Source organism: Poecilia mexicana, unplaced genomic scaffold, assembly GCF_051168715.1.
Source record: "Poecilia mexicana isolate PSO_F unplaced genomic scaffold, ASM5116871v1 scaffold_14, whole genome shotgun sequence".
Taxonomy (NCBI): domain Eukaryota; kingdom Metazoa; phylum Chordata; class Actinopteri; order Cyprinodontiformes; family Poeciliidae; genus Poecilia; species Poecilia mexicana.
Window position 1 is genome coordinate 26,096,948 of NW_028263383.1, and position 17,711 is coordinate 26,114,658.

The window sequence follows — 17,711 nt, forward strand, 5'->3', positions numbered from 1 at the left end:
AAAACGCTGCTTCCATGGTACAAAAGCCGATTTTAAAATTCTCATTGATTTCCCACTAATTGCTCTCCAGGTAAACTGTTTGTGTTAATAAAAGGAATCTCCTGGCAACTACCAAAAATACCTTTTTGGGGTTTTTTTTAAGCATGGCACATGCGATGTTAAACATGAGCAAACAATGCAGAAGCTAAATTTCAGAAAGCTGCAGTTTTAAAGCAGCGCCAGCTGAGTGGGTGTGTTCCTGTGCGTTAGATTACAGGTTGGAGGGAGAGCCAGTGGGTGGGAAGCTATATAAAGCATGTGACAAAGAGCTGAGGTAAGTAAGTGAGGTAAGGCAATGCACTGTGGGAAATTCAGACATAGGGAAAAGCAAGTGAACCCTCAAGATTGTTTTATTTTTGTTCCTTTTGGTTCTTGTCTTTGTAGCAGGTTTTTAAACTGGTGTTGCACCGAACATAGAAGACGTCAGGAAATGCAAAATGAGTACGTCAGATTTACATGTTTTAATTATTAAAACTGATCTATTGAAACACAATAGATTTTGACAACAAAGTGTACAAATGAAATAGAAATATTCCCTTAGTTGCTCTGGAAGATCCATTAAAAAAGGCGATCAAGAAAAGAATATTAATGAGCAAAGTACTTCACAATGAACTATCAGAACATTCAATACAGCATGAATTGTTGTTTTTTTTCTTTGTGTGTGTGTTTTTTCTGTGTTAAACATTTTCACATTAGAAATGACTGATTTCGTTTGTGTTCTGGACAAAAAGAATCCCCCAAAGAATTTCATGTGATTCCCAGTTTTCTCAAAATGCCTTCTCTGTTTCGCTCGGTTTTTTTTTGTTGTTTTTTTTTTTTTTTGCTAAAAAAGTCTCTCAGCTCTGAAGTTTCCAGCCGTCACCGTGGGATTTCTGCTGTTGCAACAAGTGCGATGAATCCGGCAAGGTGATTAAAAAATACACAGGCCGTTATTTCCGAGGGTCCACGGCTGGATTGGAGTACGTATGTACATGTCGGCCACTTCTTTTGAGTCAGGAACTGTCACCTTTGCTCAAGTTACTCTTTGAGGGCACACACACAGGCAGACACATGAACAGAACTGAATAAATATGCAAACCTCCCAACATCAGGATGCAAACAGAGGGAAAAATCCAATTTACATACTGTATGAGCAGTCGGTATACACCGGTGTACAACAACTGTTTGTTTTTTTTTTGTTTTTTGTTTTCCTCCCCCGTGTGTGTGCGTGTCTTTTTTAGTTTTGTTTTTTGTTTTGGCTCACAGAAGAAGAAACTATAAACTGAGCGAGTTTCTAAACGTCATGCTGAAGATGCGGATTCGCTGCAGCGTCGATTCGGGGGTCGTGGAAGAGACTCTGTTCAACCTGAGAACCTCGGAGTCGTGTTTAAATGCGTGTCGCAGCGGAGGAAGCTACTCCCTTCTGTAGATGTTTGGGAACGCCTCCCTCCCTCCTGTCGACCTTTTCCTCTCCTCCCCCACCGTGCCCCCTGTTTTAGAAAATAAGATGACACGTTTTGCTGCTAAAATCAAACTATGACCTCCTGTCAGTAAAATTTTTTTTTTTTTTTTAGGAACTTCAGGTGCCAAAATATTACATTCAGTTTAATATCTGTTCCCACAAATCATCAAAAATTCTTCCTGTGCAGAGTTTAACATTTTTGATGCATGGAAACGACTCCTCATTGTTCTGTGCAGCATTCTCTCTGTTTTTTTTATTTATTTTATTTCATTTTTATTTTTCAAAATATCCCAGAATGTATTAAACAACAGGGATTGTTTCCTTTCCATAACTAGCCCAAGCTGTGAAGTCCAAAGATGTGCCACCATCCAAACATCCCGGCTGCTCACTGAATGATGACGTACAACGATGAAGATGCAACAACACAAATCCCGTCAGCGAGCTAAACTTTGTTGTCTACGATCAGGACGTTTTGTCTGTGGTGACGATGCAATGTGACCTTAGAGAAGCAGGAGTTGCTCGGCGTTCGAGCCGGGCCGGCGTGGTGCGAAAGGGGCTCGCATTGAGCTTGACAGCTCGGGGTCAAAGTTCACGCTGCCCTCTCTCCCTCTTCCTGTCCGGCTACTCCAGCTCGTCTCCTGCGTCCATGCTGAGCTCTCTTTGTCCCCCTCCCCTGCCGGACAGTTGCCTTCCTCTGTCGTGTTCCTCCTCTCCTTCCTCCTCCTCCTCCTCTTCTTCTTCCTCGTCCATGCCTTCCTCTTCCTCCTCCTCCTCCTCCTCCTCGTCCTCGTCGTCCTCCGTGCCGTCCATGGAGTCGTCGGCTCCCAGCATGGCCTGCTGCATGGCCAGGGTGGCGGAGTCCGAGGACAGCGACTGGAGGCCGTCCATGCTGAGCGGGTCTGCGGCACAGGGCAGCGGAGTTAGTCTGGGCGTGGAACAAGCTAGCCACGCAGTTACTGCAAAAAGAAAAACGCTTAAATATTTTATCATTGCTGCTCCTGCAGTTTCCTGCAGTTTATTTTAATGAGATGTCCAGGAAAAAAAACAAACAAAAAAAAAAACATGCTGGGCCGAAAAAAAGTTTTCCCTTTTTGGGCTACGAGAGCATCAATAAGGATTAAAATAAAGGAATATATAAGGTATGAAAAGAATGATGAGCATTATCATTATTGTTATTCTATTTTATTGTGCATATGATCGCCACAGCTGAAATAATCAATGTTATTTTTTAATTAAGTAGCAGTAGAAGTATTTTTAGCAAATAAAAAAAAAAAACATAGACAAATGAATACTTGTTTTTTGTTTGTTTGTTTCAGTAAATACCACGGAACTGTTGTATTTTTAAATCCGGGTCATCGTGATGTGAGAATCTAAAAATATCTAATATCCAAACATGTAAAACACACGAAGAAGACACGCTAATGAGGTGCAAGACTAGATCAGGTGGGGAATGGAACTAATGGGGGAGTTTAGTTTGCTTCCTTGCATCGTTCAGTCTCTCACCTGCGTCACCTCCGGTGCCGAGATAACAGAGAATAAATTACAGGCAGCTTAAATCCATATTGCACTCTGGGGACGGTTCCTTTGTCTTTGTCTGAGTTGCTCTCAGGAGACTTCCAACTAGTTTTAAAAACATGCTCATCTGATTCCTGAGGGGAAAGTTCTCTCTCTCTCTTTAAAAAAAAAAAAAAAAAAAAAGAAGATGACAAGCTTTGCCCTTGAAATAAACTCCCGCTCAGCTCGCAAAAGCCAGGCAACACCGCCATCTAGTGGCTAGAATTTAAGTTCACGTCTACTCGTGATAAAAACGTGGATGTGTCACAAATGGAGTGTGTTGTCTCAAACTAAACAAACTCTTTGAGCGACCTGCTTACCAGGTGTTTACCAAGAACCACTGAAGTAAACGGCATAAAAACCTCTGAGGAAGACGCAGCCTCATTTCATTTGAAATTTTACCGCAACAGCATGTAAAATAATGTTAAAGACATGAAACAAAATGTGTGTCCATGCAAACTGTGACTTGTGGATAAGATGTTGATTTTTGTGTGACTGTTGGCCTACTTTCTGAGTTGTTCACTGTCTGAGATCTGTGCGTCTGTAGTACTCCGGCCACGATAGAGTCTGGCCAGAAGCGCTGTGTGGGGCGGTGCTGGGACTTCATTTTCTTCGCTTTAGGAGCCGGGTCTGGATTACTGGCATCCAACATGGGCTGAAGAATCCGGCGCCGGGCATTGATGAACCTTAAAAACCGAAAAATTTTAAAAAAGGATGACGGAAAACCTAACAACATGGATGGTAATGAACAAAAAAACTATTGGAAAAACTATTCAATCATTCAAGCACATGGACCACTTCTGGTGACAACAGTCTAAAGATATCAACTGCAATCAGTCTCTGAGATTTTGGTGGATACAAGTCTTCTTTAGGACTTGAATTTTTGAGAACATTGAGGTTTGCAGAACAGTTCTCTGTACAAATATTGCATCGGCTCATTTTTCCTGCACATGGGATCTTACCTGGTGGGTCTGGTGCTTAAGGCATGGACATGTGCTGCCTTGATCAGTGCTTCACTGCTGTCCTTCAGACCTACCCTCTTTGACCATTGGTAGAAGGTGGTCATACCAACCACTGCAGCTATCTGCCAGTGGTATAGCCCATGTCAGGCCTCTGCCTCCAACAATATATATCTACTGTACGTCATTGGAGAAAAATGTGTTTTGTCAAAGGAGACAAAACTGGGCTTGTCAGCACCAAACACTCCATGTGGGTCTGATGTAAGACATTGTATATACACTGAAAAGCTTCCTATTATCGACTGTTGAGGATGTTGGAGAACCACAGGTGCTGGGAGTCTGTCCATAAAAGGCTTGAGTGTATGTCATTAAACTCTGCAAAGAGTAATGGTAAGATCCCTGTATGCGGGTTGTGCTGTGGTGGCGCAGGGATTAAGCACAACCCACATATGGAGGCCCTAATCATTGATGCGGTCATTGCAGGTTCAATTCCCGGCCTGGTGACCTTTGCCGCATGTCTTCCCCTTCTCTCATTACCCACTTTCCTGTCAAATACAACCCCTGGCAAAAAGTATGGAATCACCAGTGTTGGATGAGCAGTCATTCAGACATTTCATGCTGTAAAACAAACTCGGATCAAAAACATGACACAATATTAAGGTCATTCCAAAGTGCAACTTGTTGGCTTTCAGGAACACTCAAAGAAATGAAGAGAAAACATTGTGGAAGTGAGTGAATGATACTTTTATTGACCAAACACAGGGAAATAAATATGGAATCACTCAATTCTGAGGAAAAAAGTATGGAATCATGAAAAACACATAAACAAAAGACCATTCAAAATACATCACTAGTATTTAGTTGCACCATCTTTGGCTTTTATAACAGCTTTTAGTCTCTGAGGCATGGACTTGATGAGGGACAAACAGTATTTGGTGCCTACTCTCTTTGATAGCAGTTGCCAGATCAGCTTTGCAGGTTGGAGCCTTCTTGTGGAACATTTTTTTCAATCTCCACCACAGGTTTTCTATTGGGTTGAGATCTGGACTATTTGCAGGCCATGACATCGACTGAATGTGTCTTTCTTCAAGGAATGCCTTCACTGTTTTTGCCCTATGGCACGATGCATTGTCATCTTGGAAAATCATTTCATCATCTCCAAACATCTGTTCAATTGAAGGGATGAGAAAACTGTCCAAAATGTCAATGTAAACTTGTGCATTGATAGAAGAATTAACCACAGTCATCTCCCCAGTGCCTTTGCCTGACATGCAGCCCCATATCATCAAGGACTGTGGAAATTTGGTTGTTTTCTTCAGGCAGGCCTCTTCATAAATCTCACTGGAACGGCACCAAACAAAAGTTCCAGCATCATCACCTTGTCCATTGCAGATTCTTGACTCATCACTGAAGACAACTTTCATCCAGTCATCCACAGTCCATGATTGCCTCTCCTTAGCCCATCGGAATCTTGTTCTTTTATGGTTAGGTGTCAATGCTGGTTTTCATTTAGCTTTCCTGTATTGAAATCCCACCTCCTTTAGGCGATTTCTTACGGTTCGGTCACATACATTGACTCCAGCTTCCTCCCATTTATGCTTCATCTGTTTAGTTGTACTTTTTTGGTTTTCAAGACAAATGACCTTTAGTTGTTTGTCTTGACGCTTTAATGTCTTTCTTGGTCTACCAGTACGCTTGGCTTTAACAACCATTCCATGCTGTTTGTGTTTGGACCATATCTTGGATACAGCTGACTGTGAACAGCCCACATCTTTAGCAACCATGCGTGAAGGGTTACCTTCTTCAAGAAGTTTCACAATCCTCTCTTTTGTTTCAAGGGACATTTCTCTTGTTGGAGTCATGGTTCTCGGCACTCCACTTCGTCCAGCAGCCCTCCAAGGTGTCATGACTGCAGGTGTTTTGAACTGCACACTAACGGGCACATCTAATCTGGGGCAGGTGTCCATTTAGGGAAAGGAAATAGACTGGGTGTGTCCTTTTTTCTACCTCCAATTTGAGTGATTCCATACTTTTTTCCTCAGAATTGAGTGATTCCATATTTATTTCCCTGTGTTTGGTCAATAAAAGTATCATTCATTGACTTCCACAATGTTTTCTCTTCATTTCTTTGAGTGTTCCTGAAAGCCAACAAGTTGCACTTTGGAATGACCTTAATATTGTATCATGTTTTTGATCCGAGTTTGTTTTACAGCATGAAATGTCTGAATGACTGCTCATCCAAGACTGGTGATTCCATACTTTTTGCCAGGGGTTGTAAAGGCCAATAAAACCTTTGAAAAAAATAAAAAGATCCCTGTATGCTTCAACCTTGTGTGGGGCAATGAATTCACAGCAATAAGTGTTGCACCACTTATTTTGGGAGAAATAAATATGTGAATTGTTTTATCATACTGAATAACTGTACTCACTGCTAATGGTAATTTCACAGTATAGCTTGAATTTATATCATTGTGTTAAAATTGTTTTAACACATTTTTCTTATGCGTGTGAATAATTGAGGCAGCAATGTGGATATAGTACTCATATCTTCTTTTTGTTCTCTTATCAACCCACCCAAACATTCCAGACTTGCTCAGTCTTTTTGACGTGAGCGGCTGTTTGTGTTCGATTTCCAACAAAAGATATTGAGGAAAATGGTCCGGAAGTCTTTCCTGTTCTTTCAGATGCATTTTCTGGGTTTCTTGGAATTTCTCAGACAATCTAACCTGCCTAGAGCTTGGTAAGACATACACTTTTAGAAGATTTTCTTGAATGCCTCTCAATTATAAATAACCTGCTTGAGTCCATAGTGAGAATCTCCTGAACGTATGGACTTTGATGAGTGTGCAAACCTTCTCAGAAAGATCATACGCAACAAAAATTCCTTCTCTATGGTTAGTGCTGATGTATCTGCCCCATCGCATTGTGTTAATATCCACCTGGATGCTCCAAAGCAGTAAACCTTGCAAACCCCAGTTGTTGCATGGTTCCTCACAGTTGCTGCTTATAGAGTCTAAATAAAAGCTAACAAATGCTAATTTATTTAATAATTCTTAAAGAGGCAGACATGAGTTTTCCTTAGTTGTCATATTGTATCCCATGACCAAGACAACCTGTATGTACAAGGTGTTTCATTGTGCTCTTTATTATCTATGTTTTATTTTGTGTGTGTGTGCGCGTGTGTGCGTGTGTGTGTGTGTGTGTGTGTGTGTGTGTGTGTGTGTGTGTGTGTGTGTGTGTGTGTGTGAGTGTTTAGTGGTAAAATACCCAAAAACAGTAAAATGACCTCCTCCACCACCAAAAATTGGGAAACTATCAAGAAGGACAGTAACAGGAACTGGCAATGAGTGAATAAAAACCCAGTGGTTTATATACTATGGTGGTGATTATCTGCTTTAAAACAGGTGAGTCTATTGACAACATGCTACAGGAAAGAATGGGGAAATAGCAACAGAAAAAGAAAGGGAACAAAAGGAACAATACTTATAGATCCTAAATTTGACTAAATTATTTCTTAGGTGGTGTAACTGCCAATAGCCAATATCTAAAAGGTATTCTCCACAAGGTAAAACTGTTTGTGTTCATATTTGACACTTTGGGAAGTATTTAATTTCTGGTGCATCTGACATTTGCGGCCAGCAGATGGCAGCAAAGCTGTAGCAAAAATAATCTGAAGCTCAAAGCGTCTTGAGTCTATAGTTTCAGGAGTTGCCCATGTGCCCAGTGCTGCCTCTCTGTATGAAGACTTTCACCCTTCAGTGCAGATCTAATTAGGAGCTGTTAGGGTTGCAGCAGCTTACCAGTTGTTCACTTGCAAGAGGGTGAGACTTGTTTGTGCAGCAATCTGCCTCTTCTCGTCTTCTGTTGGGTACGGATGCTGGAAAAAGGAGGGAGGACGCACAATCTCAGTTTTTCCTCCAGGTTTCATGCAAGTGTTTAACTTGTCAATGAAGGTCGACTTCTGTTGAAACAAATAATTCTACTTCCCTGTCCCCGTTTCACGCTTGACTATTCACCGTCAAGTTTATTTGTACAGCACGTTTCTGCGACGAGGCAGTTCGAAGTACTTTATGCGATCCTCGCCTCTTCTGATTCTACAGCAGCCACTTCAAAACAGTGGATCAGCACTGATGGATGCTGATGCTAAAGCTCACCATGAGATGCTGGAAGAGCCAGGAACGCATGATGTTGGTGGCGTGTTTGGGCAGGACCCCTCTCTTGTTCTTTGACTTCTTGTCTTCACTGTCCAAAAGAGATGACAAGTCCACATTTACCTTTGCAAAAGGCAAGAAGGGAGGAGAGAGCATAAAGGGGGGGGGAGGCAAAAAAAAAATGGTTAGGCTTAGTTATTGTTGCCACGGAAACAAAGGGAGACTACCAATTACCTTCCCTTTTTTCAGCAGCAAGGGCAGAAACACCTTCTAAAGTGTCACCATGGTAACTGAATTTGAGTAATGATACTTAAAATATAAAAATGCAGAGGAGCCTACGAGTCTGTAGTCTGCTCGGTGTCTTACATTAAGAGTTAAAAGAGCCCAGGGTCAGGCCCCAAGTTTGAATTTCACAGCACGGCACTGATTTAGTTTACTACTGGTGGGGAAGCAGAACGTGTTTGACTTGCGTTGCTCACAGTTGTTGATCTAAAGCCTGTTGGAGAGAAATGATTATTCAGAAGGTTTTATCTGGAGTGTGAACGCAAGACAAAGAAACGGTCTTAGGGCCGTTCCAGTCATTGGCAGCATGTAGCGTAAATATGGACGGTGTGTGTTTCTGTGAGACTGAGCTTATTGTGGATGAAGCAAAATCACATCATGCATTTCAATGTCTTAAGTGTTGATACCAATATTTACAGTTGAAACCACATGTTTACATCCAGTGTTAAAAAAACAACAACAACATAACCTTCTGCTCAGTTTCTGACTTTAACATTAGGTTTTTCTCATTTAGGTTGATTAGGGTTACCAGAGTTATTTCTACATACTCTTCTGTCATCATTATGCCATTTATTTTGTGAAGTACATCAGGGACAAGCTTCCGCCCTCTTCCTCCCAACATAACAATGGTCGTTGCCTTAAACTTTAGTGTCATAGAACCACAGGACATGTCAACAAAAAGTGTTGTCCTTGTCTTTTAGCTCACCTGAAACTGTAATCTAGTTTTATCTTTGTTGCTTCTTCCTCTCTGAGTGACCTCTCAGCGGTGCAGAACCCATCTGACCGCAGCTCAGCAAGACAGATTCATTGGACGTTCTACTGCAATCTGAGGTTGATCTTTCAATTTTCAGACTCCTTAATACTTGCCCTCTGCTATTTTTTTCCTTCCACTCTCAATTCCTGCATTGTTTGGCATTTGTGTCGCTATTACCTTGCCATATGTGTTTGTTCTTTGTTTTTTTTTTATCTCCCCAGAAGGAATGCCTGTTCCATTATGGGTTTAAGTACGCCTCTGTCACGCGCAGAGTTATGGGAGCTGTTGCTGCTTGAGACTTTATTAACCTGTCTGTTTTCCATCAGACAGGATGGAAGCTTTGTCCTCCTAAAAATGACTCGATAGGATGACCGAGGACGACTTTTGACTAACTGGCTTCATGGGATCAACTGATTTATTTTCATTATAATCAAATTGCAGGGTATGTAACTGGGTCACATGTGAACTGATTTGAACTGGATTTGGCTCAAACTGGATTCTCCCTGTTTATAAAATGCCATGTTGGAACTTTACGTCATGTTGGTTAACTACACTGAACTGCATTGAAGTATTAATAAAACCCAGCACGCTTCCTAATATTGTAAATTCTAGGCATTATGAATACTTGACATTTATCGGCAACCAGGATAAAATCCACGATAAATAAAAACTAAACTGGACTGATGTGCGCCTTAGGAAGTGTGTGAAGTCCAAACTTAAACAATCATCCGTGTGCTCCGGCGGTGCAACGCATTATATGGGAACTTCGCTTATTACAAATGAGTACAACTTCACGTCGCATTTATAGTCGTGACACAAAACAAGACTCATTACAGTAGCAGATGGGCTTCACTTGGATAACCTCCCTAGCCCAGGGTATGTATGCGTTCCAGGGCAAAGGGAGGCCGAGTTAATTGGCGGCACTGAGCTCGAGAGTGTGATTACCCGGGGCTTGTCTGCAAAGTAGCTGTGGGGCGGTGTTCAATTCCCAGCACAAATGTAGCACTCTGCTTTGGCAGGGCTGATGTTACCCAGTGGGCTCTTCTATAACTGTCAAGCACAGAATTACCTGTGTGAAAATCTAAGTCAGCACTGCGGCAGATACAACACCGCTGCTCCAGGTTTTAATGCATCGACACAGGTAACTCTGTGATGCATTTGACGTCGCTAACTCTGTAATCAGAATCCTCTTTTGTGAACACGCAAGCATTCTCGGAAGTGCATGTACAATTAAACTTGTTTCAGAAACTCCTTGGAGTACCGTTCCTTGCCTACCTCTTGATGTTTTCCGCGTTTCATGGATTCTGCTGGGATTTTAGGTCACAAAACAACAAAGTAGCTTCTATTTGAGAAGCAGAATTTAAATGAATAAATAAATAAAACTCAGAAAAGTGTAGCAGGCCTCTATAGCCCCCTGAGTCGATACTTTGTAGCATTATCCATCTTTTCGTCAGTTTCACCCAGCTTCCCCGTCCATCCTGAGAAAAAGCTTCACCACAGCATGATGCTGCCACCCACGTTTCCACGGTGACGTCCAATGTTCTTCTTACCGCTTTGAATCTCACCAAAAAAGGAATAATATGACCAAAACCTATTTTTGCAAATGTTTGCTGTATCCTCGACACGACATGTGTTTTTCCATTAAAATGCAACCAATTGCCACTAATTACAGAACCGTGAACTGACCTCAATTCAAAATGTTAATAGAGTCCCACCACTCATTATTTTCCTCCCACTTGTCATGTATGAACTACGTTGTGTTGCTCTGTCACACCAAAGCCCCTCTTTTCCCCAATAAAGCAAGACGACATCCTGTGAAAAAGTTTAATTGGGCATGCTGATCGAGACCCACCACCTCTGAATACAGTCAGGAAGGATTCACCCAGTAGCCCAAGTCTGGTGAAACAGCTAAAGTTTTTTAAAACTTGGTAAAATTTTATAATAGAATTATTATTGGTTGGCATCACCGGAAAGGTGCTTTATAAATTAATTTACACTTACCATTTAGTCTGTGATGCTAAAGGTTGCATATGCAAGGACATGTCGGCCCCTACATGTTCTGTAATAAACTCTTCTGTACATCTACAGTAGCTGCTAAAGTGATACCTTTGCAACATGTGCATATCTTCCATAGTGTCCACACTTAGACTTTTCAGCCATGAGTCCTGACAGGATCGTAATGTCTTTTATGATCCTGCCTGATAAACATCAGGAAGAACAAACAATTTCCATTCGTTTGGCAGCAGGGGGCACATTCAGGTAGAGACAATGAAAAGGAACAAAGCGAGCGGGTTGAGGTGTGCGGGGGGGGGAGGCGAGATGGAGGGGGGAGGGGAGTTCAGTGAAACATAAAGAGACACGTTGAAAAGTCAAACTGTAAAACAGTGGGAGGCTTGACGAAGCACCGCGCAGTGTACACGGCATTACCTGCGAGTTCTGAATCTGGATGGTTCCTGGAGGTAGTGCCTGCGTTAACACTTGCCCTTGCGATGTCACCATGGCAACCGGCTGGTACAAGGTTCCACCTGAGGGGATAATTTGCCACCGTGAGTATCAAGTGGCCTCAACAGCTACTGGAAGCCCCCATCACGCGCCACCACCGGAGGCTTATTAACTGCTTGTCGGTCTCGCAATCAAAAAAAACAAAAAAAAACACAGCAAATAAATAAAGCAAGTGATTAAATCCAAGGTGGCGTAATGTCCTTTAACCCTGACAAAACAAGAAGAAGGAGGTGGAGTGTCTTGTTTTTTTTTTTCTTTCTGTTTTGTTTTTTTTTTGCTCCTGGCTTAATTAGTCTTGATCAAGAGACTCTTATCACAGTCTGTTTGAGCTCTACAGTGTGCAGTGATCAAAGGCGAACACATTGATTTATTTTGGGTTAAAAGGGATTTCCAGAGGGCAAGATTAACATTTCACTGTACAAGCCTGACATTATAAGAGCCAAGCAGCAAGCCAAGCTCCCGCTCGAGCATACACAGACATAAAAGTTATGGCCGCAATAAAAGGCATGCCAGTTCCGCTGATTGCTTCTCATTAGAAGACGGTATGTACTTGATCGTATCGATTTGTATCCGCGGTTACGGGAGCCGCTTGCGTGTCAGACTTAATTTATTCCAAACAAGTCGTCTTCGGATCGTTCCACGCGGCTTTGCGCACACGTGGCAACGGAGCATCGCTGCGGATACGTTTTACTCTTCTGACACATCGATAATGCTCTCCCAACTAGAGGGAGGGACATGTGGAGTACTTCCTGAAAAATCTATTAGAGCCCATACTGAGCAGGTCAAGAACGCATCACCTTTTAACAGGATTTTCCTTTGCAGAGAGAAAAGAGCAAAGTGAACATTCTTTGTTGTTATAGCAGGCTGCAGCTAATGATTATTTTAGTAATTAATTCTTCTGTCAATTACTGTGATGATTAATCAGATAAAAAGTTCTGGAGATTTTTCATTTGTTAAGAACTGAAGCCTTTTTTGCAACAATAAAAGCTGCAAAGAGACAAACATGTAAATTACTATTATTATATCATAACCATATTAGAGCATATAACAGCATGACTTTAGTGAACTCTTGATCATTTGTACCAAAGGACTCATCTGCCGCAGAAAATAAGAACAAGAAAGAAATCTTCCTAAAATCAAATTGTGAAAAGCTCAGCCCTTTAACCTCATATAACATCAACTATTTTTGGATTAACTGATGAATAACTGGATAGCAAAAGGTTCTTAAAATTATATATATATATATATATATATATATATATATATATATATATATATATATATATATATATATATATATATATATATATATACATATCAGCCACTAGAATGTTTCCAGGGGACAAACAGAGATTCTATTGTGACAAAAAAGCAAAAAAATAAAAATAAAAACAGAAACAAATTTGTTGGGGTGCGGGATCATTTTTTTTATCAGTATTTTTCACAATACTGTACGCAAGTACTGTTCTGATTTTTGCAGATGGAAACATTTCCAAACAGTCAAATTAGTTTCTTAGTTAACATGGGAATAGTGAAGTAATCTGTGATCAGACAATACCATGGTGAAATGTTTTTGCAGTTTCAAACCTTGGCATAAATGAAAACCGGCCTCCACATTTTAACTTGCAGTTCGGCAAACCTCCGGTTCTTGATCTCAACTCTGTCAAGTTTGTGCCACAGGTGTGCAATCACATCCTAACCTGATACCACTTGTGAGTTGATGGTGGTCATGGCGACGTTGCTTTGCTGCAGACCTCCGGCGGGCACCACAATCCCTGAAGAGTTAACAGAACTGGAGACAGAGGTCATGGATGGAGAGGAGGTCTGAATTAGTTCCTGGGGGGGATCGCAGAAGGAGATGATGGTGAGCAAGTGTGGTGCGGGGCAAAGCACAGAGCAAAGCATACCTGGTGGTACGCGACAAGGAATGCCCAGAGGAAACAGCTCTGCTCCGAGGTTTGGCCGAGACTCACCTGCTGCATGCTGAGACTGGTGTGGGATGGAGAGTAGGGCCCTCCGAGGTCGTTGCGCAAAAGGTTGTCGCTGTGCATTTTGGTCTTGAGGCAGGTGATGTAGCGATTGCAGAAGTCCTTACAGAGCTCATTGACCTTCTCCAGCTCCAGTAGGTGGATCCGTAATACCTGGATAGCCTTCACCATCTAAGAGTACACACAGGCACACGCCAAACCACGTCACTTTTGTGCATGTTAAGTTTGCGGTCGGCACAAGTTCTTTCCACCACGTTCTGGAGTGCAGTGCCCACCGAGTTAGAGAAAAAGAGGATCTTTGAAACTCTCAGTCAGTCCTTGGTGGACCTACTGGCTAAGACCTCCATAGTGTGATCAAATAGGTTTGGGCATTTGAGTCTGAGCCAACCCTTTGCCTACTTAGAGCCTAGGCAAAGTTACCCATTCAGCCTGAGCGATTCCATAATATTGGCCAAATAAACTTGCAGGTATGGTACTGATTTCCTTAAACGGGTGACTTCTAACATTATTTTAAGCTAAATATATCCATATTTACACTGAAGTTGACTGTTTTGGCACGCTGTGAAACTCTGCTCTAAAGTCACCACTGAAGGTCAACAGAATGGTCAGAAAAGTGCTTTGCCAAGGTGAAGATAAATGAGCTAATGAAACTGCCCTCCCTTAATCAAGGGACCGGTAACTCATGTACCTGTGGCAGCCAGCAGGGCCCAGAGTGGCATCACTGCCCTGTGGAAGAGTTAGTGCCCTCTGGGAAGGGTGCTGACACCCAGTGGCTCATGAAACACACAGATGCAGGGTTAATTGACTGTTCAGCACTTGTCAGCATGCCCTCCTGTACTGTGATGACAAGGCTGACCATTTAAAATCCAATTTCTCTTGATCAGCAGGCATCCTCTTTTTATTTGTAATTCTTCATGGCTATTGCAAGCAGTGTGTTTGTGTGTGTGTGTGTGTGTGTGTGTGTGTGTGTGTGTGTGTGTGTGTGTGTGTGCGTGCGTGTGTGGCGGTGTGTGTGGGGAGGGAGGGAGGGGGAGATGCCAGAAATTAGCCCGACGCTTAGCCCGGGCAGCAAATCTGTGGGGACACCCGAAGAGGGACGTGGACAAGAGACCTCCCAACCTTTTATGCACTCAGTGTTTTCCTGCCTCGGTCATTGACCCACCAAGTTGTCGAGCTCCGGATCCTCGCTGAAGAAAGGCTTGTGTTCTCGCTCTTGCTGGTGAACAAAGTTTTCAATGTCTACGTCGAAGCTGGCCGACGTGATGCATTCAGATCCCTGCGTGGCCTGTTCACATTTCTCAAACAGCAGAGCCAGCAGGGGGAACAACGGATGTCTGAAGGAGACGAGCGGGAGAAAAAAAAAGAACTTAGTGCAAACCAAATAGAGCAAGACAAAAAAAAAAAAAAAACGATTCGTCAATTCATTATCACCTGATGAAGATTTTCACATTTTATTTTAACTTTTTCAGAAAACAAAGTAGTAAATTTCAAGTGTTGATGTTATTCGCCGATGTCAGTCGTTTTCTGTTCAAATGAAATGCTGTACATTCATCCAAGCGATATGGACAATTAGAGTGTCTGAGCGATCCTAAGTGAGTGACACTCCTGCAAAAAGCTAAAGGTGGGAATGTAGGAGACACTTTGAAGGTGCTGTCATTCAATCACATCCAATTCATTTCAATATCGTTTCAAAGATCTCCAGCAGAACCTTGCTTAACATGTTCAGGATTTTCCTCAGGGCATGTGATGCTGCTAAACGATTAAAGCTACCTGTTTTTAACACAATAAAAGCAGAACCAGAATTACCCGATTGCATCTGCTTTGTGTCTCACACACTCAGGTTAATCCCACTCCAGCCAGAGTTAGGATTAACGCATAAATACGTTTAATAGCATCATGTGATCTAATTGGAATGTATAAGTAACTGTATTTTGTTACAATTACCTCTAAAAATACTTGTAATTGCAATTTGCAATTACCAACTGCTATATGGCAGCGCATAATATTTATTGTTTTTAGGACAGAGTCGTGGCATCATTGTCCAGAAAATGTTCCGCAGCGCTTCGTGAGATAGATTGTGACTTATGAACACTCTATAGGGATTACATGGCAGAAACTTTTATATCCAAATTGATCAACTATAGGTATTTTCTGCAAAATTTAGCTAACCAGGACACATGAAGCTTATGATTTATGTCAACTCAAAAAGATAAAATGACAAAATTCATCCGGCGGAAGAACTTGAATTTACAGCACCACCTACCAATGCAGATGTTGATGCCAATAAATACAAACCTCATCGTTCTTCATTTCATTGTTAGTCCTTCTGGCTTGTTTGAATGGATTGTGTTGTTTGTTTTTCGCTTAAAAGCGATTTCAACAATTAGCATTAGCATTACATAATTAACTGACTTCCTTCCACTGTCCATCACTAGATCTCATTGGGATTGTATTGCATTTGGAATAAACAGTTGATCTGAATAATATATAATGTGGTGAACTAAGCGTCCATAAAGCTGAAAAGAACTAACTGCGGATCGAATGATGTAACGATGACCTCTGTTGAAATTTGCCCTTTTAACTTAGTGACTGCTGTTTTTTTTTTTAAAAAAAGGATCCTGTTCTGAACATCATTGGTATTTTTTATTTTACTTTGCATCATTTGTAAAGACGTGTGTGGAAGCACTAATTGCACAGCTTAGCATATGGCTAGGCAAGGCCACTGCTCAGACTCTAACCCCTGGCTCCCATTTGCAGCCTTTAATAGTTGTCTATATTATACTCTAATCTGCCTGATCCCAATTTAATGCTGCTCCACCGAACAGGCATGGCAGGAATACTAAACAGGGGGTCCACGTGCTGAAAGGAAGGCCTCTACCTTCTGCGTGTTAGGGTTTGTGCTCGTGTTGCAGGAGAGAGCGCGGTACTCAGCTGGGAGAGAGGCAAAAACGCGGCCAAAACTGATAGCAGGATGATGTGCAAATCCGTTTAAGATTTGTACCGTCAGTCCCAGCAATAGGCTAACCTGTTCTTTAAGTGCTAGCATGACAAACAATCTGAATCTACTAAAATGTCTAAAGCATAAACAGTTAAAAAGGGGAATGTATAGGGGTGTCAAACTGCTGCAAGCAAAGGAAGTAAAGGAAATGTTGACAATGAATAAGTATTAATAATGGGTTGTTGAGGTTAGCCCTAAAAGAAAGTCAGCTGTAATGAGACTGCACGTTAGAAAGACCCAACTGCACAGTAGAAAGTACGACGTTGAACGTTGTGGTCACATCTTGCAACGTAACTATGGGGACAAGGAAGCTATGCTGGACAGTCGGCTCAGTCTGCGACTTCTAGTCTGATTTTAAAAACAATGAAAGCCAAAAAAAAGAGAAGTACAGGTAAGAGTTCACTCCCTGGCCAATCAGAGACTCATAGTGTTCTGACGTTGCAGAACCCCAGCGAAGCAGGTTCTAAAACGTGCTGGTACCACGCAGCCGTTCCTAGAGGAAAACCCATAGAACCGAGTCGAGACGCACTGAGTAAACCTTTAATATGGGACTGTCGTGTCCAGCTGCAATGTTTAAAAGTTGGCTAATAATAAAGAGCAAAATTGTAGCAGAACAAATTTCGTCAATTTGTAAGCTGCCCTTTAAGATCTCAAGGAACTTTTGGTGGATGTCTTAAATTCAGGGGTTTGTGGAGAATTATCCGTTCTCCAGGCTGAGTTCTTGATGTACGAGGTTACAGAGGAGTCAGTGAGCTGAATTCATGAATTCCACTTATTAATACCAAAATACAGCTGGTCCATTATGAGCTGCCAACTTTAAGAGGTAACAGACAAAAAGAGGTTGTGATCTCCTTTGTTAGCCTTTATCTAAGTTACGCCTCAAAGAGGGCGTTACCTAGACCCTAGTGTCCTGTAACCTTAGCTTTGAGGGCGTTTCCTAACATGTCATTTCTTTTCGCTTTAGCAGCTAACAGAGATAGAAGGAAGACACAGAATTATTTATTCTCACCAGGGTTTACCCAGACCTTCAACTTCTCTTCATC

General features: G+C 41.9%; 1 protein-coding gene across 1 annotated transcript in view; it reads right to left on the reverse strand.

The window, feature by feature from the left end:
• Positions 1-481: 481 nt before the first annotated feature.
• The window catches only part of pknox2 (pbx/knotted 1 homeobox 2), a 34,383-nt gene continuing 17,153 nt past the window's right edge, over positions 482-17,711 (reverse strand). Inside the window, exons 3-10 of the mRNA XM_014986063.2 lie at positions 14,833-15,004; positions 13,656-13,841; positions 13,383-13,518; positions 11,608-11,705; positions 8,148-8,267; positions 7,794-7,870; positions 3,542-3,720; positions 482-2,379 (exon numbers count right to left, since the gene is read on the reverse strand). Of these exons, the coding sequence (XP_014841549.1) occupies positions 2,102-2,379; positions 3,542-3,720; positions 7,794-7,870; positions 8,148-8,267; positions 11,608-11,705; positions 13,383-13,518; positions 13,656-13,841; positions 14,833-15,004 (1,246 nt within the window). The 3' untranslated portion in view covers positions 482-2,101. The remainder of the gene's footprint in view (positions 2,380-3,541; positions 3,721-7,793; positions 7,871-8,147; positions 8,268-11,607; positions 11,706-13,382; positions 13,519-13,655; positions 13,842-14,832; positions 15,005-17,711) is intronic.